A 25,730-nucleotide genomic window follows, 5' to 3' on the forward strand; every position below is an offset into this window, starting at 1 on the left:
TTGAATGTGATCATACCGCCGTATCACTAGGTGGCGACAATGAGGAGAAACGTAATGAAAATTAAGAGGAGAAGAAGCTGTACCACTGTATAACTAGCAGGCTAATTGGCTAGCGGTATGCTAAGCTAATAGGTTAACCGGTTAGCTTGTAAGCTAATTGGAGAAAATGTTTAATTTCACCATTTATATCTTTGATTTAATAATATGATATGACATAATTTAAAAGTTATTCTTTGTTGTCATATTTATTTATAGTTGAGACAACATGAATTATAAAACGATTGCATAGGATTGTAAAAGTTCTTTCAGCAAATAGAATCTTTACTTGGAGTGGGCGTGTCATGCAGTGGGTGTTCCTTGTCCTCTTGTGAGATGCAGACAGATACACTTGTATTTTCCGGGTGTAATGTCCACAGAGGGGCACCAAAAGAGAGTTGTTGTTGTTTTTTTTTTCAGCTGTACAGTGTGTAATACAGTGAAGAGGAAAGCATATTTTATAAACTGTACCCCCCTACCCAACCCCCAAACCTAAACCTAACCATCAGGGGAGTACAAATGTAAAGTTGTAAAAAACTGAAACCTCTGATTCGCCCTCATCACTGATTATTCAAACATAATTACTTCCTGGTTTCAAAGTGGAATCTGAACCCGGGTCTTCCACACTGCTGATGCAACGCACTTCCTGTAACACCACAATGGAACATAAATACACTGGAGTCTATGCAAATATGTCTGATAGGAGATGGCGCTTGTCAGTGAGTCGGGATAATGTGTCCGATTCTAGGGTACTGGAAGTCTCAGAAACAACATGCTGACTTCCCGTGTGATCATGTTGTCCAATCTGGCTTTGTGCAGGCCAGTCAAGTTCTTCCACACCGGATTTAGTAAATAATTTATATATGGACCTCACAGGGGCATTGTCTTGCTGGACCAGAAATGGGCCTCCCCAAACTGTTGCCACAAAATTGGAAGCACACACTTTTCTAGAATGTAATTTTTTTCCATGGAATAGCCTAACCTGTTTAATAGAAGGGGGTTTGGCCATCTAGAGTACAATTCCCTTTTGTTAATGACTATTTTATTCTAAAATCAAAAGAAATGAAAGAAAGTACAATTGCCTTGAGATCAAGGACACTACATTTTTCTGCTATCCTGTAGTTTGGCACAGACGTCATAACACAAAAGATCATGGGACAGTTGCACAAACAGGTGCGCACATCCATCCAGATGAAGAGTTGGAGTATATTTGTGGTTTAGTTGGTCTTGGGAATGCCTGCTTTGCTATCAGGTAAACATAAATCTCATACAAAATCTGACAGCTTTATTTTAATGTTTGTGATTTTTTTTGTGTTTAAACACGTATTACCCATCACACAACTTTCCCCAGTGCCATACCCACCAAAAGAGAGATAGTCACCTCCTGTGTTTCCTAGGGACTGTTTGAAGCTCCAGAGGCTGTTGGGCATTGGTGTTTTTGGAGAGGTTTATGAAGGTATTACATTTGCGAATCACTGGAGTCATGCCAGAGAGGAGAGTAGCTGTCAAGGTAAACTTGAATAAATAAGGCCTAATTCTGGAAAAACAAAACAAAAAAACGAAAAATGTGCATTATTAACTTGTTCTATTCGAGTAAAAAAAAATATGATTTAACATCACTGAATCAAGCTGAATACATTAAGCTACACCAACAAAAATAATTTTAAGGGTTTGATCAGGTAAAAACAGTTCCTTAAAGGAATATTCCAGTTGCAATACAAGTTAAGCTCAATCAACAGCATTTGTGGCATAATGTTGATTACCACAAAAAAATTCTTTTGACTCGTACCTCCTTTTCTTAAAAAATAAAATAAAATAAATCTTGGTTTACAATGGAAGTGAATGGGGCCACAAATGCTGTCGATTGAGCTTAACTTGTAATGAACCAGGAATATTCCTTTAAGGTAACAATTGCAGATTACCACTTTTTACTGTGTATAAAGGTCTTTGTCCATGTATTTTATGTATGTATATTTGGACAATGTCCATCTACCAATCTAAGACCTAGGAATTTACATATTAAAACATTATTTCAAAATAAAAGCCTTTGTACTGGCTTGTCCTGCAGAGTTTATTACATTTTTGCTTGTTATTAAGTCTGCACGGGCTTGTTGGAGCCCAGGGTGGCCGCCTGTATCGCCTGTAGGTTGAGCTGGTACTTGCGTAGCAAGTAGCAGTGGCCCGCTGGGAAAATGCCTGGTGAGTTCTATAATTTACAATATGACTTTATAGTACAGTTACCTCTAAACTATGTGTCTAAATAGCAAGGAAAATTTGATTCTCCATTTCATGACCCCTATAAAGAAAAAAATGTGCTTTTATTCAATAATGAACTGGTTATCACTTTTCATATACAGAGATATTGCTGCAAGGAACTGTCTGGTATCAGTAAGAGGCTACATAGACCCAGACAAAGTCATTAAAATCGGAGACTTCAGATTGGCCTGTGATGTGTATAAGAATGACTACTACAGCAAGAAGGGTGAAGGTCTACTTCCTGTATGCTGGATGTCACCAGAAAGCTTAACATATGGAATTTTCAATAAATACTGTGACATCTGGTCAGTATTGAGATGCTGTTCTATAACAATTATTGTGCATTAGGGCTGTCAAATTAAAATTTGAAATTTGAATATTTGTTGAATTTAAGAAAAAAATGCACATTCGAATGCTAAAACTGTGCATTCGAATTTTGGATGTGTGCCAAGCACTGACGATGACTTCAGATCGATTGCATTCTTGTGCTCAATATTGGAGTTAACCAGATGTACTCTTTAGGAAGTTATCTGTCCTCCTCCATCCTCCAGAATGAGCGGTCGACAGTTCATGCCTTCCTCGCCTAATGTAAGTTACCTGTAAGACAGGGTGCCAAGGAAACAAAGAGCAACTGTATGATCTCTGAAAAAATCAACATATGAACTTTCTTACAATTAGCACCTCTTCCTGAGGCACCACACCCCACTGAGCAAAGATTGCAAAGTCACTCCTCATTGTTGCTCTTCCACATCTGTCCTATTCTCTCCCCCTTCCTCCTCCTCCTTCGTTCCCCTTCAGCTCAGAATCACCTCAAACTCACCTAAGATCTGTTTGTAACAAAATATAATATCTGATGTATACAAATAATGTAACTAGGCGTGTTTGGTATCACTTAAAAGGTCTCAGTGTGACTGGCACTCTGGTCTCATCCCCACAACAGTAGAATATCTGGTAATACAGTTTTAAGAATGTAGACAAATTCTGGCCAATACTTGGGTGTGCGCCTCCCTCCTTGGTCTTTCATCTAAATTACATCCTGTATGCAGATAAAGTATGACCCCAGGACTTCCGAACCTAAACACTCCCAAATTCTCTGTGTTTATGCTTTCTCTGGTTTGGGTATTTAAGGAAATGTAACACATTGTTCACTGGAATGTTCTGTAGCCAGAAATACTTGTGGTGCTTACACTGCGTATTTTGCTGATGTCAGGTATGTATCTGTTACTCTTAAGATTCATCTTTAAGCATTAGATGTTTTGTATTGATTATTTCTGAATTGATTATGTAATTGGCTTGATACATATTTACCTGACTAATAAATTGTTAAACTTGATTCTATTCTGATTTATTCTGAAATTATTGGCTTTAGTAGATTACGTTCAATTCCTGTTACTGCAAATCTGTGATCAGGGTTAATACATACTAAGAGCCAGCATTTGATGGAGCATGAAGCACATCAACTGGGATCTTAAGCTTTCTGATTAACCATTTGGCTTTAGTTAAGTGTAATTGACTGTAAAGGCTAAAGAAAGTACTATAGTATCTGGCACAATGTAATATTGATTGACCAGTCCAGATAGCACTAGTCATGACCCTTGTTTAATGCTAATATTATTCTAGTCATTTGTAATAGGAAACTATAGAACTAAACAAAACTACTGTTTGGGTAATGGTATGTTGGTCGGGCTTATCCAACTAGTATTAGTCGTTTACTTCTGTCTAGAGATAATATTACATTAATTAAGTGTATACAGATCTATAGAAACTAAGCAAAACTACTCATTAGAAATGGATAAGGTGCGGTAGTAATCATTCTTTTTAGTATTAGTCGTTTACCTCTGGCTAAAGATCAAACTGACAAGTTTGTGACCGTGGGATCCATGTTCACGGCCGTCATGAGACCCTAAGCGACAGGATTGCGAATGAACGAGTAGAATAATCAAGTATCCAAATCTAGAGAACATCTCAATTGATGATCAATAATAACTGGAATCTCAAACTAAATTTGAGGTCAATTAGAGTCAGATAAAATAATTAAAGGAGTCAGATTCGGTCTTAACTAAAACAAACTAGTTTAAGACAGCAAAATCACACACGCACCAGAAAAGACAAATGTGCAGATATCTTCACCACTTCCCTGGATTCTGCCGTTCGGCCAGCCAGGTGGCATTTTTACATATTCAACAAAACTTCAATGAATGAGCCTACAGTACCATTAGCCCAGGAGCTACATGAGTGCCTGCAAAAGAGCCAAGCTAAGTTAGTTACCAATGACCAGATGTCACCATGTCTGAGTAGACAGCCTTCCTGAAGTCCAGTCCTGGTTGATCCTCCTCAATCTTCTCCTGGTCCTGACCTGGTCATCCTAGAAAGTTCCCTTGGTCATGTCCCAGCAAATCAAGAATTCTCTCCTAGCCTTGACTTGGCTAAATGACAAATTTTTCACAGTTATGTCCACACAGACTACTGCACCAGTCCAGACTTGATCAATAAGCATATTCTTGGCCCTGCTCCACCCTTGGCCTCCTCAGTTCTGACCGCTGGGCCTCAGCCCTTGCCCTCCTCCTCAGTAGTCGCTTCCACTTAGACCTTGGCCGCCTCAGTCCCGGCCGCTCAGCCCGTGGACACCTCATCAGTAGTCCTGCACCAGCTTCAGCACTAATGGAGCCTCCACCTTAATCTGTGGTGCTGCCGGAGCCTCCTTCTTCGTTTGTGGTGCCTTTGCCTGTTGTGCCACTGGAAAATCTGCCTCTGTCTGTGGTGCCACCGGAACCTCCGCCTGCAACCACGCCTTGGCATCCTCCATCGCCTAAGGTCCCACTGGAGCCTCCTTCTTTTTGCGGCATTAAAAATCAAAGATGGCGCTGCTGTGAATAAGGTCTATGGAGCCTATTGTGACTCGTGCAATAAGGCTAGCATCATTTTGTGGAATTATTTTGCAATTTTTGCACCTGAGAAGACAGCATCTTCAGAGATTGATGCAATCCCAGATTCAGGTAAAGTTTAGTTCACATTTCAGAGGCTGTTAAATCTTGTCTGTTAAAAAAAAAACAAAAAAAAAAACCTTTTTATTAGAATTAATTGTTAGAAATAATTATTGTTGACTCGACCTATTGCCTTAAAAGGTTGTAAGTTGTTTGGCTGTAATAACAACTGATAAATGCTTTACCTGATTATTGAAGTGTAACAATTCTACTGCAATATAATCTTCACAAAACCTGCAACATTTTAACAAACAAAAAAGGTAACAATACAATGAGCACATAGGCTATGACTGTGTAAGCTACAAGAATTAAAGGAATAGTTCACCCAAAAATTCTCCCATTATTTACTCACCCTCATGCCATCCCAGATATGTATGAATTTATTTCTTCTGCAGAACACAAACAAAGATTTTTAGAAGAATATCTGAGCTCTGTAGGTCCATACAATGCATGTGAATTGTGACCAGACCTTTGAAGCTCCAACAATCACATAAAGGCAGCATAAAAGTACTCCATGTGACTCCAGTGGTTAAATCCATATCTTCATATCTGCGATAGGTGTGGTTGAGAAACAGATAAATATTTAAGTCCTTTTTTACTATCAATCTACACATTTTGAAAGTGAAAGTGGAGATTTGCCGAAGGGAAGTTCTTGGGGAAGTTAGCGAGTGACACGCAGCCCAGGTTTTTGGACTAATCTTTTGAAGAAATCTACTGAAATACAGCGCAGAAGGACGCAACCAATGTCTTTTAGATGAATGGCCCCTTATTGTTAGAAACAGGGCCATAGCTAGTGGGTTACAGGTGATAATGATTTAGGGGCCAACTGGTTCAGGGGGCCCCACAGCAAATTCTAAAATAATTTATAGAAAAGGGGTCCAGAGCAATGTACTGGACATGGATCAGGGGGCCCAGGATACCATGCCATGTTCCTGGCTAGAAACCCTAACCAGAATGTTTGATTAATATCAATGTAATAATTCGGCACAAAATATCTTTATACTTGCTAAATTAATTTAAAGCGTGACAAGGCAGGTATACAAAAACTTATAATGACACCGCCCCTAAATGACGTATGCCGCTGGCTCGTCACGTGACTGCCCTGGCTGGAAGGCAGCAGCATGGCGTGCATGAGTGCGGACCTCTTTCACAAACTCCACTTTATTTGCACTTAGTTCGTCTTTGTATTCTATCAATCAAAGAGGACGCGAACGTATTGAAAGCTGGAATTTATCGCAACATGGACGAAGGGAATAATCTCCAATTCCCGTCCCTGCCAGCCGCCAAAGAAGAGCAGCTGGTATGTTGTAAAGACAATAGCCCAATGCTAACAGCTGCTTGATTAGACACTGTGGGATCGATAAGTTTAAAAGCAGTGGGTGTTTGCCTAGTGCATGTAAATGCATTAATAAATACGACTCTTTCTGATACTAGTCTTTACAGATCGTAAAACTCTTAACTACCTCTTTGCTGTAGCCGGTGAGCAGTTAGCATTTCCAATCCAGTGTCTGTGTGCAAGAATAATAAAAGTACACAAGTCAGAGTTATGTTTGCATTGCTATTTTACAACACATGTTCGTTATAAACCTAGTCAGAACAAAGCTGGATACTATTTATTGTGGTACAGTGAGTGGTCTTCACTAGATAGACTAATCATAATAATGAGTTTTTGCCCTTGTATTGGGTTATTGTGTATTAGTGTTGATGAATATAGTGTGCGGTCTAGATTGAAAGTAATATTGACACTACTATACTATTATTATACTAGGACTTTTTGCAAAATCTGATCATTTGTTATACCATTTTTTCTGTAGGACTGGGCATATCCAATGAGAAGAGAGATGCAGGTGGGTGATAATGTATTGATCTAGTATGGCACAGTGCACACTTCTATTTTCTCCATTACTCTACATTGCACATAATCAATACACATTTTTGATTGACTGTTCACTTTAAGGGTTTAAGTCCTTTTGTTTTCCTGGTATTTCTGTTTACAAGTTTTGTCCTTACTGTGTTGGTACCTTTCATATTTTCAGTATCAGAATTAGCTTTATAATGCTTACACATACAAGGAATTTGTCTTGGTGACAGAAGCCTCCAGTGCACAAACAATACAGCAACAAGACAGAGATAATAATAATTAAAAAAAAATAGAATAAAAAATAAAAAGTGAATAGAAAATAAAGTATATATAGAAATATACAATAGGACAATATATATATGTGTGTGTGTGTGTGTATATATATATATATATATACACAAATCTGTTATATACAGAAGCAAGGGAATGTAATGGCAGAAGAGGTGTGGTATATAAATAGACTAAGCTGAGGAAAAAACTGTTCCTGTGCCTGATGGTTCTGGTGCTCAGAGCTCTGAAGCGTCGGCCAGAAGGCAACAGTTCAAAAAGGTAGTGGGCAGGGTGAGTGGGGTCCAGAGTGATTTTTCCAGCCCTTTTCTTCACTCTGGAAGTGTACAGTTCTTGAAGGGAGAATTATTGGTGGCAACCAATTATTTAACCAATTATTGGTGGCAACCAATAATCCTCTCAGCAGTCCGAACTGTCCTTTGTAGTCTTCTGATGTCCGATTTCGTAGCTGCACCAAACCAGACAGTTATTGAAGTGCAGAGGACAGACTCAGTGACTGCTGAGTAGAACTGTATCAGCAGCACCTGTGGCAGGTTGAACTTCCTCAACTGGCAAAGGATGTACAACCTCTGCTGGGCCTTTTTCACAATGGAGTCAGTGTGGGTCTCCCACTTCAGGTCCTGTGAGATGGTAGTGCCCAGGAACCTGAATGACTCCACTGCTGCTACAGTGCTGTTTAGAATAATGAGGGGGGTCAATGTTGGGGTGTTCCTCCTAAAGTCCACAATCATCTCCACCGTTTTGAACATGTTCATCTCCATAGTTTTTACTATACCAGTGAGCCAGCCGTTCAACCTCCCTGCTGTATACAGACTCATCGTCATCTTGGATGAGGCCGATGACATTCATGTCGCCTGTAAACTTCAGGATCTTGACAGAGGGGTCCTTGGCGGTGCAGTCATTTGTATACAGTGGACCTTTTAAATCTACAGTAGAACACATTCAGGTCGTCAACCAGTTGTTGGTCCACTACAGTGTTGGGGGTAGGAGTCTTGTAGTTAGTAAGTTGTTTCAGGCCACTTCACACTGATGCAGGGTCGTTAGCTGAATCTTGTTTTTCAGCTTATCAGAATTGCTTCTTTTAGCCACTCTGATTTCCTTATTCAGTGTGTTCCTGGCCTGATTGTACAAGATTTTATACCCACTTCTGTAAGCATCCTCTGTTGCCTGACAAAGCTGCCTGAGTTTTGGTGTAAACCATGGTTTGTCGTTGTTGTATGTTAAATAAGTCCTAGTAGCACATATCCTCACAGAAACTGATATGTGATGTCACAGTGGAGTGGTGGTGGCGTAGTGGACTAAAGCACTGAACTGGTAAGCAGAAGGTTGTTGGTTCGATCCCCACAGCCCCCACAATTGTGTCCTTGAGCAAGACACTTAACTCCAGGTTGCTCCAGGGGGATTGTCCCTGTAATAAGGGCACTGTAAGGCGCTTTGGATAAAAGCATCTGCCAAATGCGTAAATGTAATGTATTTTACTAGTTGGACTATTTCCAGACTTGCCAGCCAGGATTCAGAGTATGTTACAGTATCTGTGAGCTCGTCCAGATTGGTGTCTGCAGCCTCAAAAACACTCCAATCGGTGCAGTCAAAGCAGGCTTGTAGTTCCAGCTCTGCTTCATTGGTCCATCTCTTTACAGTCCTTACTACAGGTTTACCTGATTTTAGTTTCTGCCTGTAGGTTGGAAGAAGATGAACCAGACAGTGATCAGAGAGTCCCAAAGATGCTCTGGAGACAGAGCGATATGCATCCTTTATTGTTGTGTAGCAATGATTCAGTATATTTCTGTCTCTGGTTGGGCATGTAATGTGCTGTTTGTATTTGGGTAGTTTATGTGTGAGGTTTGCTTTGTTAAAATCCCCAAGAATAATAATAACTGAGTCCGGGTATTGTTGTTCCGTGTCTGTGATTTGATCAGCCAGCTGTTGCAGCATTGCGTTCACACACGCTTGTGGAGGAATATAAACACTCACCAGAATGAATGAGGAAAACTCCCGCAGCGAGTAGAATGGCTTACAGTTAATAAAGAGCACTTCCGAATTAGGACAGCACATCTTCTTTAACATTGTTACATCTGTACACCAACTTTCATTGATGTAAAAGCATGTTCCACCGCCTCTCGTTTTCCCCGTTAACTCCGCAATGCAATCCTCTCTGAACAGCTGAAAGCCCGGCGGATGTAACACACTGTCCAGAATGGCTTCACTCACCCAGGTTTCTATGAAGCACAAGGCAGCAGAGGTTGAAAAGTCCTTGTTTGTATGGGTGAGGAGATGTAGTTTGTCCGTTTTGTTAGGAAGAGAGCGGAGATTCGCTAGATGAATACTCGGCAGCGCTGTTCGAAAGCCACGCTGGTGGAGCTTGACGAGCCGACTCATTTCCCTCACCTGCGTCTCTTAAACAACACAGCTACGCCTCTGACTAAAATGTCCAGCAAAGCGTCCAAATAGTCAAAAACCAGGAAATGTTTGTCTGGTATGTGCTGCCGAATGTTCAGCAGTTCGTCTCTGGTAAAACTGATTGGAACACAGGACAAACAAACAAAAACAACAAAAGAATTGAAGAGCTCCACACTGTGGCTCCCAACCTGATGGTGGCATTTTGTACTTGACAAGTGAAGTTATTAGCCATATCTTATAATCACACGTTCAAACACTTTAATCAAATGCTCACTGTGATGCTTTGATTTCAGGAAATCCTCCCAGGCTTGTTTCTTGGTCCCTATTCAGCTGCTATGAAGAGCAAGGTACTGTAGAAATTAGTTGTTCTAATCCATCCTTGTAGTTGTTTAGTTTGGATCTAATAATAACTCTTTCTTTCAGCTCTCAATGCTGGAGAAGCAGGGGATAACTCACATTGTGTGTGTCAGACAAGACATTGAGGCCAACTTTATAAAGCCAAACTTCCCCCATAAATTTAGGTATTTATATAACTGGTTGTTCTGTGTGTAAAATATATATATATATATATATGAGTCATGCTTCATGCTTCAATATAAACATCCACTATTTCCCACATCTAAATTAGATTATTTCATTGTTTATAGGTACCTTGTTTTAGATATAGCAGATAGCCCTGTGGAGAATATAATTAGATACTTTCCAATGGTAAGATGGCCTTTCTTGATCAATTATACAACATTAATATATTCTATTTGTTGTTTGCTTCTTTTGTCTTTTTATTTGAACCTGTTTTTCTCTCTATAGACTAAAGAATTTATTGATGGATGTTTAGAGAAAGGGGGTAATTAATATTTCTCCATATTGATCATTTGTAGTACAGGACTGCATGTTGCCATCTAGATATTTATCATTTCTGAGAACAAAAATCCTTAAAATTGTCATTTAAACATTTTTGTGTTGCAGGAAAGGTACTCATTCATGGAAATGCAGGGATTTCACGAAGGTACATTTCAAAGAATTAAGTAATTTTTTTCTTATATTTAAAATGTAAAATAATGCTACAGTTTTATACACTTTACTGTGGCATCTTTCTTCCAGTGCTGCATTAGTTATTGCTTACCTTATGGAGACATTTGGAGTGAAATATAGGTAATAGTTGAGTCACACATGGCGAAACATATTAAAATGTTCATTTGAAAAGAAATTCAGTTACATAGAAATACAAGTTTTCATGGAGCTGATCATGTCTTATATTATTTGATCACAGGGATGCCTTTAGTCATGTACAGGAGAGACGATTTTGCATTAACCCCAATGTAGGCTTTGTTCATCAGCTACAGGTAAGATTTTAAAACAAGAACTTCAGGATTACTATTTAATTCAGTGTTATTATCTTGTGTGCTATAGCATAGATTTTTTTTTCATACATATTAATAAATGGATTTCCTTTCTGTTTTCATTGAGGAATATGAAGCAATATATCTTGCCAAGCTAACCATCAAGATGATGTCACCTGTTCAGCTGGGCAGGTCCTTCTCCATCCAAGCTGGGATGCCAGGTAAGAGCATTATTGCACTGCCATACTGCCCATTTATTTAGAGTTTTATGTTTGAGTATATTTATGGATGTTGAGGTGAGTCATAATTACAGTGCTTGCAAAGCATCTGCTAAATAGGTAAATATACACATTTAAATTTATGGTGATAAATTATTGGGATGACTGCACTGAAAGAGATCTGTAATTTGTTCTTTTGTAGTTTAAGGAAGTTTTATAAAGCAAGGGTCATTATACATACTGTGAGTAATGTTGAGCTTTTTTTTTCTCCTACAGGAAGCCTAAAACGAACACTAGAAGAGGACGAGGACTTCGGAAGTATGCAAGTTACAGCAGCACAAAACGGATAGGGATTTACTAAAACTGAAGTGGACTTTTCTTTTTACATTTTTATTGGGATTAAAAATGTAAATACTTATACAGGGGTTGGGAGGGAGAGACTGCTCTTAGTAACCCTTGGAGCTGGGGAATATTTGATACTTTTCTTTCTTTTTTGAGCTTTATGCACTGAAATTTTTTGCAGTTTTATAGTATTTAAAGCATTTTGCATTTGCAGCGGGACAGTATTGCAATAATGCACTTTTGATACTTGAACTGTTACTTTGCTGGATGGACTGGGGGGGGGGGGGGGCGCGGGCGTTAAAGGAATGTGACTGTCACTGCCCTGGAAATTAATTGGTAGGATGATCAGTCTTTGTGGGAATTAATTAAGACTGAGTTAAAGATATGTTTGCCATAAAATTAACATCCCACTGCTCAATAAAATTGCTACTTACCTTGTTCTTTCTGTTATCAATCCCTGGAATAAATATAGGATCAGGTCCTCTAAAATCATGTAAGGTCTGTATTGTGGGTGTTAATAGATTTAGAATGAAATTCCAACTTAATTAAAAATCAAAGCAAATTCATTGAAGTACAATATGTACTTGACATTTTATTTATATTTAAAGTTACATTTCGACCCATTCACCCACTTGTTTTATGGTTTCAATCCATCAGTTTCTTTACATAAGTTATAAAAGAAAAAACAAGAAAAAAAAAAAAAACACCACTGCAACATATTCAGTTGCTGATTGATTGATAAGAGAACCACACAGAAAAAGCATGTGGAAGCACCTTATTTGTCTAACTGCTACCAGTAAAAGTATAAAAATAAGTGAATTTGTACAAAGGTATGCTTTCATTGCATTTTGAAATATTTTAAAGTTATTAATTTGCCTTTTGGTTTTACACATAACTATTGATTCAATATAATTACCAGCAATTGCTAAGGTTAGAGCCAGAAATTTGAGGGGAAAAAAGACATAATAAATAAGATGTAAACTTAGTTCTCTTATTATTGTTCTCTACATGGAAGCGGAGTACCTGCAAAACATTTTAAATACATTTTAAATAAATTTTAAAAGATTCTATACCGCTTTCATGGAACTTGCTTATAGAATGCCAAATGTGATTTGAGGTTTGGTACATTTTCCCACAGCATAATTTTAAGAAAAGAGGGGAAAATCCCATAAGCATTCAGTTTTAAAAATGATTTCAAAACAGTTTCTGAGATACTGAGAAATTACATCCCCTTGAACAGAAAAGTATCTTTGCATTAAATCTTTCCATTAGAAAATATTCAAGTACATAGCCCTATAATTGTCTTCTCTAATAGGCCACAGTGTTATTTTTCTGTGGTTTACAGTGTTGACCACACATATGATTAGATCTTATTTATTCCTCTAGCAAATTTTCATGGCAGAGTCATATTTTATAAATAAATAACTGAATAACTTTCAATAGTGCTTGACACTGACTGCTGACATTTAGACAGAACGTTTCTGAAAGTCCAGTTCTGTGTTCTGAAGTTATAATTTGTTATGACTGCATAACGTGTAATTAAATTATAAAGATATACCGTTTTGTAATATTATTTTTGCTGACTAAAAAGGTGCAACTTCGAGGTAGTCTGATCGAAGGCCACATCCACACTTATCTGTTTTAGTTTGAAAACGCAGTAATTGTGCTACGTTTGTGCCTTTCATACACGCTGGAACGGCATTTTCCTACACTGAAAATGGAAACATTCTCCATAACCGCATACTTTGGAAAAGTGATAGGAAACTGAAAACAGAGTTTTCAAACTTTAACAGATTAGTGTGGACGTTGTCCAAGCTAACATTCATAGAACGTGATGTTCTAGTTCTTGTTCAGGTCAATGAAAGAACCGGCACTGCATGTAAGTCTCATCTGATGCAGAGAAGCCAAACTTCTTATAGAATTCCACATTTTTCGGTGCACACTCCAGTGTTACTTTGTAGCACTGCAACTTTTTGCTGAGGAGAGTCAATGTTGATACCAACCTATAAAACAAAAACAAAACTGATAGTTTATACCTCTACTTTTAATCCTAGCAAAATTAAAACATATAATACAGTTTTAAAGGGATAGTTCACCCAAAATGAATATTCTCTCACTATTTACTCGCCCTCATGCCATAACCAGATCTGTGTATGACTTTCTTCTGCTGAACACAAAGATTTTTAGAAGAATATCTCAGCTCTGTAGGTCCTTGCAATGCAAATAAATGGGTACCAAATCTTTGAAGCTCCAAAAGCACATAAAGGCAGCATAAAAGTAATCCGTAAGACTCCAGTGGTTTAATTCATGTCTTCAGAAGAAATATGATAGGTGTGGGTGAGAAACAGATCAATATTTAAGTCCTTTTAGTATCAAGCCCCACTTTCACATTCTTTTTTTTTTTTGGTGTTTGCAATCTTCGGCATATCGCCACCTACTGGGCTGGGAGGAGAATTTATAGTAAAAAAAAAAGGACTTAAATATTTATCTGTTTCTCACCCACACCTATCTTATTGCTTCTGAATATATGGATTTAACCACTGGAGTTGTGTGGATTACTTTTAGGCTGCCTTTATTTGCTTTTTGTTGCTTAAAAATGTTGGTGCCCATTCACTTGCATTGTATGGACCTCTGTTGCTGAAATATTCTTCTAAAAATCTTTGTTTGTGTTCATCAGAAAAAAGAAAGTCAAACACATCTGGGATAGTATGAGGGTGTGTAAATGATGAGAGAATTTTCATTTTTGGATGAACTACCCCTTCAAAATAAAAATGAATTACCACTAATCAGATTATAAAATGAATAGTTCCAACTCTAAATTCTGATTGGATGAGCCGCTGTAAAACGACTACAAATGCACACCTGACCGCAAATTCTATAATAATGCGCCAAGTTGCTACGCTGCAAACAGCCCATGGTTAGGATAATTAACTTTATTACATGGCAGAGGAACTGTTTATTTGGATCATTATTCATCTTATAAAATATAGACTTTATTAAACATGTTTTGAACGTGTCTTAGTTGCAGAATTTAAAAAAGCATTACTCAAGTCCATGCATTCCAGTGGTTTTAGGCACTATAAATCACTGTAACACACAGCTTCTCATGACTCATTGCTTTTTTTTATGACATGTCAATAAATATTTAAAACTCTAGTCATCAGTCTTTGAATGGAATATATTTCATCATATAAAAAGAATGAAGATGTGTGTTCAAAACTCAAACTCACAGTTTTCCAAGTTGTTTGCCTCTGCATACATCACTCACAACCACTTCCTCCACACGCCCCCTCTGCCAAATACAAAAAGCCTGGATTATATACTAGAACTCTGTCATATGAAACTGAATTGCAAACAGCATTTTAACAAGTCAAGTACCTTTGCACAAGCATGGATGAATTTGTTTTCTATGATAAGTGTTGCTGTGGCAACAATTTGTCCAAGATTTGTGTCTTCCACCACTATGACATAATAGTCTCCGCTTCTTTTCATATGTTCAAAATTTGCTGAAAAAAGTAAATTAGCAGGAAAGACTCAATGAAATCATAGTTTCGATATGTTTGCTATCTATTTAACTTGTCTTTTACCTATATTATCCATTTAAACCACAATATGACAATGGGTTGTCAGTATTAACTGCTTGTGATACCTTTGAACTTCTCCTCTGTGACATCCCCGGCTACTGTGAGCTGTGATAAAACCTTATAGAAGCCTAAAAAGGCAAAACAACAAACACATGTCGATCATGATGTTTGCCGATACTAAACATGAGTGGACAGAGTGCACATCGCTGAACAGAACTAAAAAGTTAACCAGTACCTCTGTCTAGGTCAGCAGTACAGAGAGGACGAAGGACCAGACCCTCCCCAGGCTGAGAGGGGGAAATTGGGGGTGAGAAGTGGACAGTGTTGCTGCTCCAGTCCAGCTCCTTGAGCAGAAATGGATCGAAAAGCGGGGTTTCGTCAAGCAACATACCAGAGGCCCTAGAATGAAATAATACAACTTTATCAATGATAATTCGATTATACAGCCTTATCAAGGATCAAGCATTCCAGTCAATAAATGCTACTGGCAACCATTTATTTGGACTTTGATCATCCAAACATTTACAATTCAAAGTTGTGTCCAGTGACAGGTGTCTGTCCTTGAAAAAAAAAAAAAAAAAATCAGACCTTTTGATATTCAGTACAGGACACAGCAGCAATTTAAGACACACCTTGTCCGGGTTTCTACTCTTTTGAGAGTGTATTATTGACAGTGTTAAGTGAAGTAAGCAAGTGTGCCACAAGATCAAACGAATTCAATTTAATATATACATACAGTTTAACATGCAGTTATTCTAACCAAGTTGTAGGTTATCCCTATACAAGTATTTACAATAAAAAACACATTATTGCAGTTATTGAGTAGTACCATAGAAAATCACAAAACAATTTATGACAGCCCCTAATAAAGCATTTAAATGCCAGTGGTCACCATTCAAATTATTAAGAATACAGTTACCACGGCCAGGATTTAATTATATTAGTTTTAATATTTTAAATGAACTTATATCCCTTATTTCGATCTACTTATCCTCTGCCCGTGGAGCATCAACCTCAACTCCCCCAAATTGTATATACAGTATGAAAATTCCCATTTGTACAATGAAACGTCAATAGAGCTCGCGATCAAACTACTTTAGATTCATACACGTAATATCGATTTAAATTAAAGTCAGTGATGTACTTACGGAGACATATGGATATCGACTGCTCTCGCTTCTCCTGAAATCGTTGAATGGATTCTAGCAACTCGAACCCACAGAGCTTCAATGTTTCTGCATGACACACTTCCTCCTTTTGCGTTATTATTTTTGTCCCACCTGTTTTGCGACAAATCCCGCCCTTAAGCCAATCACTGTTTGTTGTGGTTGGTTCATATGAAAGAATGACGTCTCAACTGTCCAATCGTAGAATGCTTGTAAGTAGTGCGCACCAATCATTGCAAAGTGTGATGAAATAAAGGGCGGGGCTTGTCGGAATACGGGTAACAGCCCCTCATCATCTGAATGCGTGCGTGGAATATGACGTGGCGCGGAGTTTTAAAGTGGGCGCGGTACAATGACGTCTGTATCCGTCTAGGGAAAAGGTGTTCAGCAGGAAACTTTCCAGTTTACAAACTGATTCTGAGATATTGGTCTGTTTTTTTAATTTTTTTTATTTGCTTTCATTGAACAAGGAATCTCTGATATTCTGGTTCGACAAGACTGTCTAGATAAAATGATGTCTGTCAACTTTACTACCATTTAACAACAGAAAACAAAAAGGTGTAATGGGAGGTGTAAATCTTTCTGTCCACCTGTTTCGAGTATACTCTTGACTTCTGCTAAGGACAAGATGTGTAAACTGCATACTCAGACATACTCAGTAGCATCAGTTACTGCAATATGTCACTCTTCATTCTCTAACGTAGTTTCCTAAGTGTCTAAACAAAAACAAAAAGAAAAAATGACAAACATATTTCTAATGAATTTTTAAGCTACTTTCAATATCTGCAGGATGTGGAGGCCAAAAAGGAATTTAAGATAGAATCCATTGATTCCAAGTCAGAACCATGTTCTTATACCCATTTTCTTACATTTCTGAACTTTATATAAAGTATACTAGTAAAATATAACATTAAAAACAGACCTCCAGATGGTCAGTTATTTTCAGTAATTCCAGTTTTGCTAAATTTTCCATATTATCAATGACTCAACATTGAAATATTGGTAAACAAATTATTCTGGTAGGCCTAATTTAGAAATACATTAATGAAGCTAAAAAGGAATAGTTGACACAAAAATGGGAATTCTGTGATCATATACTCACTTTCATGTCATACCAAACCCATATGACTTTCTTTCTTGCATGGAACACAAAAGGAGCAATTACTATGAATTAAGCTTTAAAAAAGAACACAAAAGCACCATAAAAGTGTCATACATGTGTTCCTTACGGCTTGTCTTTATCAAATTCGTCAAATTCATCCGTTCGACTTCAAAAATGATTTTATGATTTATGATTGTAATGAAGTCTTAAAGGAAAAGTCCAACCAAAAATGCTCTCATCGTTTACTCTCCCTTATGCCATCCTAGAAGTGTATGACTTTCTGTCATACACAAATGAAGATTTTTAGAAGAATATTTCAGCTTGGTTGGTCCATTCAATGCAAGTGAATGGTGGCCAGAACTTTGAAGCCCCAAAAAGCACAAAAAGGCAGCATAAAAGTAATCCATTTGAATCCAGAGGTTAAATCCATATCTTCAGATGCGTGTGGGTGTGAAAGGTGTGGGTGGTAGGTTATTCCTCAACACAAGTTTGGTAAGGTGTGAGTGGCTGGGTAAATCAAAGCGGGTCGCGCACTGCATCCAGCGGACGACATGGTGCATTCTAAAATTTTTAACAATTATTTTCTACAAAGGTATGCACACACCGGCAACGCTCAGCATCAAAATTCTGCAGTGCCACGGAGAACAGTTTGCATCGTTTTCCATTAAATTCGACCTAAATCATTATCAAAGGACAAAGATTATTTACTTTAACACACTACTATTGTTTATATCGACTATTGTCTTTCATAAAGCCTTTACAATGTAGTATTATCAGTAACAAGTTTGTCTTTTAGTGGTTTGACAGCTTGAATGAAAGACCTACTCAAGGCTACATACAGAGAAATTGCATAATAAACGTCGCCATTTCTAATTGTTCACTTTGTGCAGTTACACCAGTATCATAAACTAACCTGCAAACTAATCAACGTCACTGTTGAAGTACAAAAAACTTTGTAAATTTGGACAGCCTTCTTCTGCGCCGCATCAGCTTGTCCTCTGTGTGTGATACTGTGCTTTTCCTACCTGTGACCTGGCTTCAGTAAATTATATATCACCCTCTTGTGATCTCCCAACGCTATTACACTACTATTAAACAGAATGTCCATTGAGTAAATTGGAAAGCACACAAAATAGGCTTCTAAATTGAATGTCAGCTTATTTTAATATATTTATGCCTTAAAAATATATGGATAAATTTATGTGCTGATACAGTAATCGATATATCAATATTTTATGACATCCCTAATGTCTCCACCTACTGGGCAGAGAGGATAATTTTAGAGAAGACTTAAATATTGATCTGTTTCTCACCGACACCTATTAAAGCACTTCTGAAGATGTATTTAACCACTGGAGTCATATGAATTACTTTTATGCTACCTTTATATGCTTTTTGCCGTTTCAAATTTCTGACCACCATTCACTTGCATTGTATGGACCTACAGAGCTATTTGTGTTTAGCAGAATGCAATAGCATGAGGGTGAGTAAATGATGAGAGAATTTTCATTTCTTGGTGAACAATTCCTTTAAGTGTGGCTTATTAATGTGTAGCGCACACATTTAATGAAATAATGATAGTACTGAGACAAAGCACATGTGACAGTGTAGTAACTCCATAATGCATCTCCTATTACTGTTTAAAAATGCTAGAGGCATTCTTAATAAGCTCAATAACTTTATGCATGAAAAGGGAAGCAGGGAGACAGCAGGTATTGAATGAACCTTGTGGGAAATAGGGAGGCTGAAAGCACAAAAAAGGCCTGCAGAAAGCTGATATACAAGTTCACATGACATTGCCATGGATCATTACATTGAGTGGAAGATACAAATCATGGAAATACAGTCTGTTTGTCTTTAATGGCTTTCTTCTTTTAAAATAATATCTTTATTTTAGGTTTTTGTTTTTGTCTTGCATAATATAATAAAGATTTTACTGTAAATTATTATTGTAATTCATTCTTTGTACTTTAAAAAAACAATATTTTTTACAGTAAAATGATATGTATCTTTTTGTTAAATTGAATATTATTTCCACCGTGAGTGGTAAGCTAACTTACAGCTAACCAGTTAACAGGTTTTTACTGTGGCCTTTCTAAATTCTTTCCTCTTTAATTTATTGACATTTTTACAGTGTATCCAGAGCACCTCTGTTGCAACAGTAGTTCCAGCAGCTGTTCAGATACAGATACAGATCAATGGAGAGAACATGAACAGCAGAGCCATGGAGCCAGAGACTTCCTGCTGATTTAATTACAGACTTTCCATCACTCAAAGAGCCACCATTCTCAAGCAACATCAGTGCATCTATACTTGAATGATGGTCATGCAATATTATTGGCCAGACACGCTGAGAACCAGTGCAGGCTATGGAATCATAATAACTGCAGGAGCTTCTGTCTGTAGCCTGTTTACTGAGAGCCTTAAACTTCCATATTACCATAAACAAGTCATTGGGGAGGTGTCGAGACTGTACGCTGAAAAAAAGTGCTTGTAAAATATGTGTGAGGCTTGTATGGCCTTTGTCTAACAGTTTGACAACACAATCAAATCAAATATTCATGATGTCCATGGATGCTCTGCTATGCACCAGATCGATAACACGGTAATAGCTGGCATATACTGTATAATACCTCTTTGGCAAGGTTCCCTCCTTTTGATAAACTGTGCCATGTTAATGGGCATACTGAGTTACCGTCCTCTGCATAGAGTTGATTTCTTGCAGATATGCTGCAGTTTTGTACACTTATATGATACAGGAGCTTGTTCTCCCAGTTGTATGATCCAGTTACTTTGTCCAGCCTAACATCTTTCACTTCTGCTCTGTGTGGTCTGGGGGGAATCCAAATTTAGTCCAAGTATGTGATAGTAGCGGTAACAATCTGGTAATTCAGAGGGCAAAAGATGATGCTGTATTCTCCTTGTATGGATGATCAAAGATAATTAACTAAAGAATAAGCCAAACTTAAAGGAATAGTCCGAGTTCAATACAAGTTAAGCTCAATCGACAGCATTTAAGGCAATGTTGATTAAGACAAAAAATAATTTCGACTTCTTTGTCCATTTCTTTAAAAAAAAGCACAAATCTGGGTTCCAGTGAGGCACTTACAATTGAAGTGAATGGGGCCAATCTGTAAACGTTAAAATACTCACTGTTTCAAAAGTATAGCCACAAGACGTAAACAATATGAGTGTTAACATGATTTTAGTGTGATAAAATCACTTACTAACCTTTTCTGTCTAAAGTTATAGCCAATTTTACAACTTTGTTGCCATGACGATGTAACGCTCTAAACCACCGAAAAAATTTTTATTTAACCATCAAATATCACACAAGTTTTAACAGAAGAATTAATGTTCATGATTATAAAATTATAAGATTCACATTTCTGCATTTAAACCTTCTAAAAATTGGCCTCATTCATTTCCATTGTAAGTGCCTCACTGGACCCTCGATTTTTGCTCTTTTAAAGAAATGCAGGGACAAGTCTATTATTATTATTTTTTTTTATGCCACAAATGCTGCCGATTGAGAATAACTTATACTGAACATGGAATATTGGATATTTTGAGAATAAGCTTGAATTTCTGACATAAAAAAATAATACAACTGAATCATTTGTGCCTCTACACACTGATCTGATCAACCACTTTTAACAGATCATAAGAGAATTCATCACTCAATCTCTTGGATCCAATCCTGCTTAACTCACACATTTGGAGAGAGAGAGAGAGAGAGAGAGAGAGAGAGAGAGAGAAATTAAAGAAATCCTGATGCAAAATGTTATGATGAATAATTAATCATTATAAAGTAGCTTGCCTGTAACATTAAAAAATGAAAGAGTAAAATATTTAAAAACTTGACCATGACATCACCTAATGACCACACAGCCATAAGGAGTTATTGGATTTATTTTGTGATCCATTTAGTAGACCGGATGCACATCCCCTCAGATACTATTCTTTTGATATTTGACTCTTTCTGGCTAGATACTGAGAATGGACCACTAACCACGTCTGAACTGGGTGTCAAAAAATCGCTTTTGTGCTTGGCAAATCTTTAACGGATGTTCCAAAATGAAAGAAGTACACATTAATCAATAAATCAATGAGGTAAAGCTCTCAATGTCTGTTAGGTGATTTCCTGTTTCCTTCCTAACAAGGTTGCCCTTCGCAAATAGATGTCTGTTATTATTGACTAATTACATTTAGCTCATTGATTCATTGATGGTGAGTCAAAGTTCATGGGAAGAATACATTGCTAAAGATGTGAAATTGTGCACATTTTGCACAACTGAAAAAGCCTATAATGAATATACTGTATATGTATATTGTGATGCATCCTAATACTGATATAGATTATACTAATACATCCTATTCTCATCTAATATTCTCAATGTCATTTCTTGAGGTCTGCATATTCATCACTGGATATGATAAGTTAACTGCCCATTGACAAAAGTACACCCTTCTGTCCAGTGAAGGGCAATTATTCCTCAGAGGAACTGATACTTGAGAGGTTTTAAATAGGAGAGACACACTTCCTCCCTTCAGCTCACTCCGAGCTCTCATGGTACGAACTTCAGACATGGAAACATTAACCACTCTCCTGTGAGGACATCATACTTTCCATCCTGTATTTCATCCTGAAGGTAGGATATGTTTGGCTATTTTTCATATAAAACACATTGATCTTTGTTCATTGTTTGTACACTGTAAAAATAATTAGTCAGGCAACCTAAACATCTAAATTAACTGGATTTATTCAAGTAAAGATGTTATTTAATCTGACTAAATCAACTCAACAGATTAGGTTACACTAACAAAAGTCATTTTTATATGTTAGGTCAAGAAATAGGTAACAATTGCAGGTTTTTTTTTTTTTACAATGTAAGTTAGCCTATACAATTACCAATTCATATTTTATTTTGGTCATATAGTATTATAATTGCCACAATTAATGAAAATTAATGAAAAAAAAATATTTTTATGAAATTCTTGACAATCACACATCAATAATCAAAAAAGGATTTAAGCATTTAATACATATCATCTATATGGACACATATTTTACTTATCTTCTTACACCCTTCCTGTGAAAAAATTAAATATGCTATTTTAAATCTGTTTATTTAATTTTGCCTGCATAATCCAAGTTCTCTGGCACTACAGATCTAATAAGCCTCTTACAAGTGTAAATAACCTATGCATTCAATGTTTAGTATTTTGTGCCTTCATTACACTATATAGCTATATTCAGTATGAAAAACATTCATTAGATAACTAGTATCTGGTAATTATTATTATTACTATTTATGATCATCATATCTCTTCTCCCTCAATCTTACTATGTTACCCAATTCTGTGCAGCAATCCTCTAAAAAAGGACCTGCAACAATGTCAGAGAGGAAGCCCAAAAACTCAGACACACGTCCCAAGAATCTTCGGAGCTGGAGTGCTGATAGTTACATCCGCAGTATTAAAAAGCGTTCACGTGCGTCTTGCCATGAGCCAGCGCCCAGAGGGAAAGAAGGGGAAGCAATGGATGACCAGAGCGTGCGTTCTTCCTCCTGTCCCAGGAGACGACGAGAGAGAAAATGCAGTTGCACGATCCCAGGAGAAATGGATTCAGACTCTCCATGTAGAAAAGGCCTTTCACGCCGATCTCTGAGACAGAAGTTTCAGGACGCTGTCGGCCAGTGTCTCCCTCTTCGCAATCATCACCACCAATCTGGTTCCTCATGTCCATTCTCCGTCCTACTTTGGTCCAAACGAAAGATTCATGTTTCTGAATTAATGGAGGATAAGTGTCCCTTCTCACCTAAATCTGAACTAGCTCAGTGTTGGCATTTGATCAAGAAACACGGCACTCACACTAAACCCTCTTTAAGCATCGAAGCAGAACCCAAAAGGCCTTTATTATCTTCCTCTCCTCCAGCACTCATTTCCTGGGAGGAGATCAGTTCTGCTGGGGCTTCTAGTCTGGATGACTGGGATCCGTCTTTTCCACATGGGGATGCCCAGTGCTGTGCTCACACTGACTATATCTTGGTGCCTGACCTTCTTCAGATCAACAACAGCCCTTGTTATTGGGGTGTTCTGGATCGCTTCGAAGCTGAGCAGCTTTTGGAAGGGCAACCTGAAGGGACCTTTCTGCTCCGAGACTCTGCCCAGGATGAATACCTCTTCTCGGTTAGCTTCAGACGTTATAGTCGCTCCCTCCACGCTCGGATAGAACAAAATGGGAAACGCTTTAGCTTTGATGGCCGTGATCCTTGTATGTACAGAGATCCCAGTGTGACCGGCTTGCTGAAGCATTATAGTGATCCTGCCGCATGCCTATTTTTTGAGCCTCTTCTCTCTCGCCCTCTACCAAGAAACTTTCCTTTTTCTCTGCAGCATATGTGCAGGGCGGTCATCTGTAGCTGTACAACTTATCAGGGTATTGACGCCTTGCCTTTACCTTACACTTTGAGGCACTACCTAAGGCAGTATCACTATAGATGTAATGGGGCTTGTGCTATTTGAAAACTGAGACAAAAGATGGGACAAAATGGCATGCTGCTTAATGCTGCTTGACTTCAATGGTACAGTTTGAAGGGCATGAGAGGCACAATAAATGCATTTAACACAACATGGTGAAAGTAGTTACCTTGTGGGACAAAGACACTTGATGTCGGCATAACTTAGTTTGCAAAACAAACCAAATATATGCAAAGGGGCATATGAGGATATATCAATTGAAGTTTCAACACTCTTAAAGGAATATTCCAGGTTCAATACAAGTTAAGATCAATCGACAGCATTTGTGACAATGTTTATTACCACAAAAAATAATTTTGACTCCCTCCTTTTCTTTAAAAATCGTGATTACAGTGATGCACTAACAATGGAAGTGAAAGGGTTTAAAAGCAGAAATGTGAAGCTTATAATTTTATAAAAGCACTTACATTCATTCTTCTGTTAAAACTCATTGTTTAAATCAACATTCTTACAGTAGTTTTAGGCTTTTGGGGTTTGATGACATTACATCATCATGGCAATGAAGTTGTTAAATTGGCTAAAACTTTACACAGAACAAGGTTTTATCTCACTAATATCATGTTAACACACATATATTTATGTCTTGTTGCTATACTTTTGAAATAGTGAGTATTTTAATGTTTACAGATTGGCCCCATTCACTTCTATTTTAAGTGCCACACTGTAACCCATATTTTTGCTTTTTTAAAGAAAAGGAGGGACAAGTCATAATTAATCTTTGTGGTAATCAATATTATGCCACAAATGCTGTCGATTAAGCATAACTTGTACTGAACCCGAAATATTCCTTTAACGAACAAATAAAATCGCTCCATGAGAGCAGTTTTCTTTCCAGTGTTGACATATTTGTTATTGAAACAGTAAGTTACAATGGGTGGGACGTATCGAAGGGCTCACCCCTCTCTTTTAAAATAGCCAATAAGCTTTAGTTACATCACATCTATCAACAGTGATTTGCTATTTGCTAGTTAGATGCAAATTGTATTAAGGGGGGAGGAGCATTCTCATCTAGAGGGCATTTGATTGGACACAAATCTGTGCAGTGCAACATGAGTCATCAATATTTTAGTCAGTTTTTCCAGAGGAGAATTTTACATTTACATTTTCAATCTATATATCTGTGCATATATCTGCTAAAATGTAACATTTCCAATGCTTAGGAGAACACTAGCATAGATGGCCTCAAAGCAAACACACATGAACTAAAGCCCCCAAAACTAAAATTTTGAGAAAACTCTGCTTTATGTTTTGCTCTATTTCGCAAAATTAAAGGTATAGTTCACCCAAAAATGAAACTTCTGCCAGCATTTACTCACCCTCATGTTATTCTAAACCTGTATGACTTGATTTCTTCTGGAAGACAATAGTAGATGTAAGGCAGACTGTTAAGCTGCCTTTTCACTACATCTGACAGATGAAAGACCGGAAGTCATTCATTTCCAATGGATGGCTGCGTGAGATTTCGACCGTCTCCGGATGCGATATTTTTGGATCCGATTTGAGCTTCGGCTGCGATTAAATATTTCAACTTTTTGCGACTAGACCGTATGCGACCGCCTGACCGGAAGTAATGTATTCATGCAAAACTATCAGCGCGAAGTGAGAAATAT

General features: G+C 37.6%; 4 protein-coding genes across 5 annotated transcripts in view; 2 read left to right on the forward strand and 2 right to left on the reverse strand.

Moving 5' to 3' along the window:
* LOC127455432 (protein Smaug homolog 1-like) overlaps positions 1 to 25,730 on the reverse strand; it is a 181,351-nt gene that overhangs the window by 22,683 nt on the left and 132,938 nt on the right. The window lies entirely within an intron of this gene.
* LOC127455448 (serine/threonine/tyrosine-interacting protein A-like) lies at positions 6,370 to 12,163 on the forward strand. Its single transcript, XM_051723362.1, has 11 exons — positions 6,370 to 6,576; positions 7,091 to 7,123; positions 10,119 to 10,172; positions 10,249 to 10,346; positions 10,473 to 10,533; positions 10,633 to 10,669; positions 10,792 to 10,831; positions 10,927 to 10,977; positions 11,096 to 11,168; positions 11,293 to 11,386; positions 11,660 to 12,163. The coding sequence occupies exons 1-11, from the start codon at positions 6,517 to 6,519 to the stop codon at positions 11,731 to 11,733; spliced, it is 675 nt and encodes a 224-aa protein (XP_051579322.1). The 5' UTR covers positions 6,370 to 6,516; the 3' UTR covers positions 11,734 to 12,163.
* On the reverse strand, positions 12,292 to 16,604 carry LOC127455450 (glucosamine 6-phosphate N-acetyltransferase-like). Its single transcript, XM_051723364.1, has 6 exons — positions 16,458 to 16,604; positions 15,545 to 15,708; positions 15,375 to 15,437; positions 15,104 to 15,231; positions 14,956 to 15,017; positions 12,292 to 13,728 (listed from the first exon to the last, which is right to left on the reverse strand). The coding sequence occupies exons 1-6, from the start codon at positions 16,463 to 16,465 to the stop codon at positions 13,581 to 13,583; spliced, it is 573 nt and encodes a 190-aa protein (XP_051579324.1). The 5' UTR covers positions 16,466 to 16,604; the 3' UTR covers positions 12,292 to 13,580.
* Positions 22,153 to 24,147, forward strand: LOC127455442 (suppressor of cytokine signaling 4-like). The gene is made up of 2 exons (XM_051723357.1): positions 22,153 to 22,229; positions 22,948 to 24,147. The coding sequence occupies exon 2, from the start codon at positions 22,975 to 22,977 to the stop codon at positions 24,103 to 24,105; it is 1,131 nt and encodes a 376-aa protein (XP_051579317.1). The 5' UTR covers positions 22,153 to 22,229; positions 22,948 to 22,974; the 3' UTR covers positions 24,106 to 24,147.

The sequence above is a fragment of the Myxocyprinus asiaticus genome, chromosome 17, assembly GCF_019703515.2.
Source record: "Myxocyprinus asiaticus isolate MX2 ecotype Aquarium Trade chromosome 17, UBuf_Myxa_2, whole genome shotgun sequence".
In the NCBI taxonomy this organism is placed as follows: Eukaryota; Metazoa; Chordata; class Actinopteri; order Cypriniformes; family Catostomidae; genus Myxocyprinus; species Myxocyprinus asiaticus.

What these genes read in the sequence shown, in the direction of transcription:
- LOC127455448 (XM_051723362.1), top strand. Translation starts at nt 6,517, where the DNA reads ATGGACGAAGGGAATAATCTCCAATTCCCGTCCCTGCCAGCCGCCAAA. An exon ending in CAGCTGCTATGAAGAGCAAG is followed by an intron (nt 10,173 to 10,248) that starts GTACTGTAGAAA and finishes TCTTTCTTTCAG; the next exon opens with CTCTCAATGCTGGAGAAGCA. An exon ending in AACTTCCCCCATAAATTTAG is followed by an intron (nt 10,347 to 10,472) that starts GTATTTATATAA and finishes CATTGTTTATAG; the next exon opens with GTACCTTGTTTTAGATATAG.
- LOC127455442 (XM_051723357.1), top strand. Translation starts at nt 22,975, where the DNA reads ATGTCAGAGAGGAAGCCCAAAAACTCAGACACACGTCCCAAGAATCTT.
- LOC127455450 (XM_051723364.1), bottom strand. An exon ending in TACTGCTGACCTAGACAGAG is followed by an intron (nt 15,438 to 15,544) that starts GTACTGGTTAAC and finishes TTGCCTTTTTAG; the next exon opens with GCTTCTATAAGGTTTTATCA. An exon ending in TCATCCATGCTTGTGCAAAG is followed by an intron (nt 15,018 to 15,103) that starts GTACTTGACTTG and finishes TGTATTTGGCAG; the next exon opens with AGGGGGCGTGTGGAGGAAGT.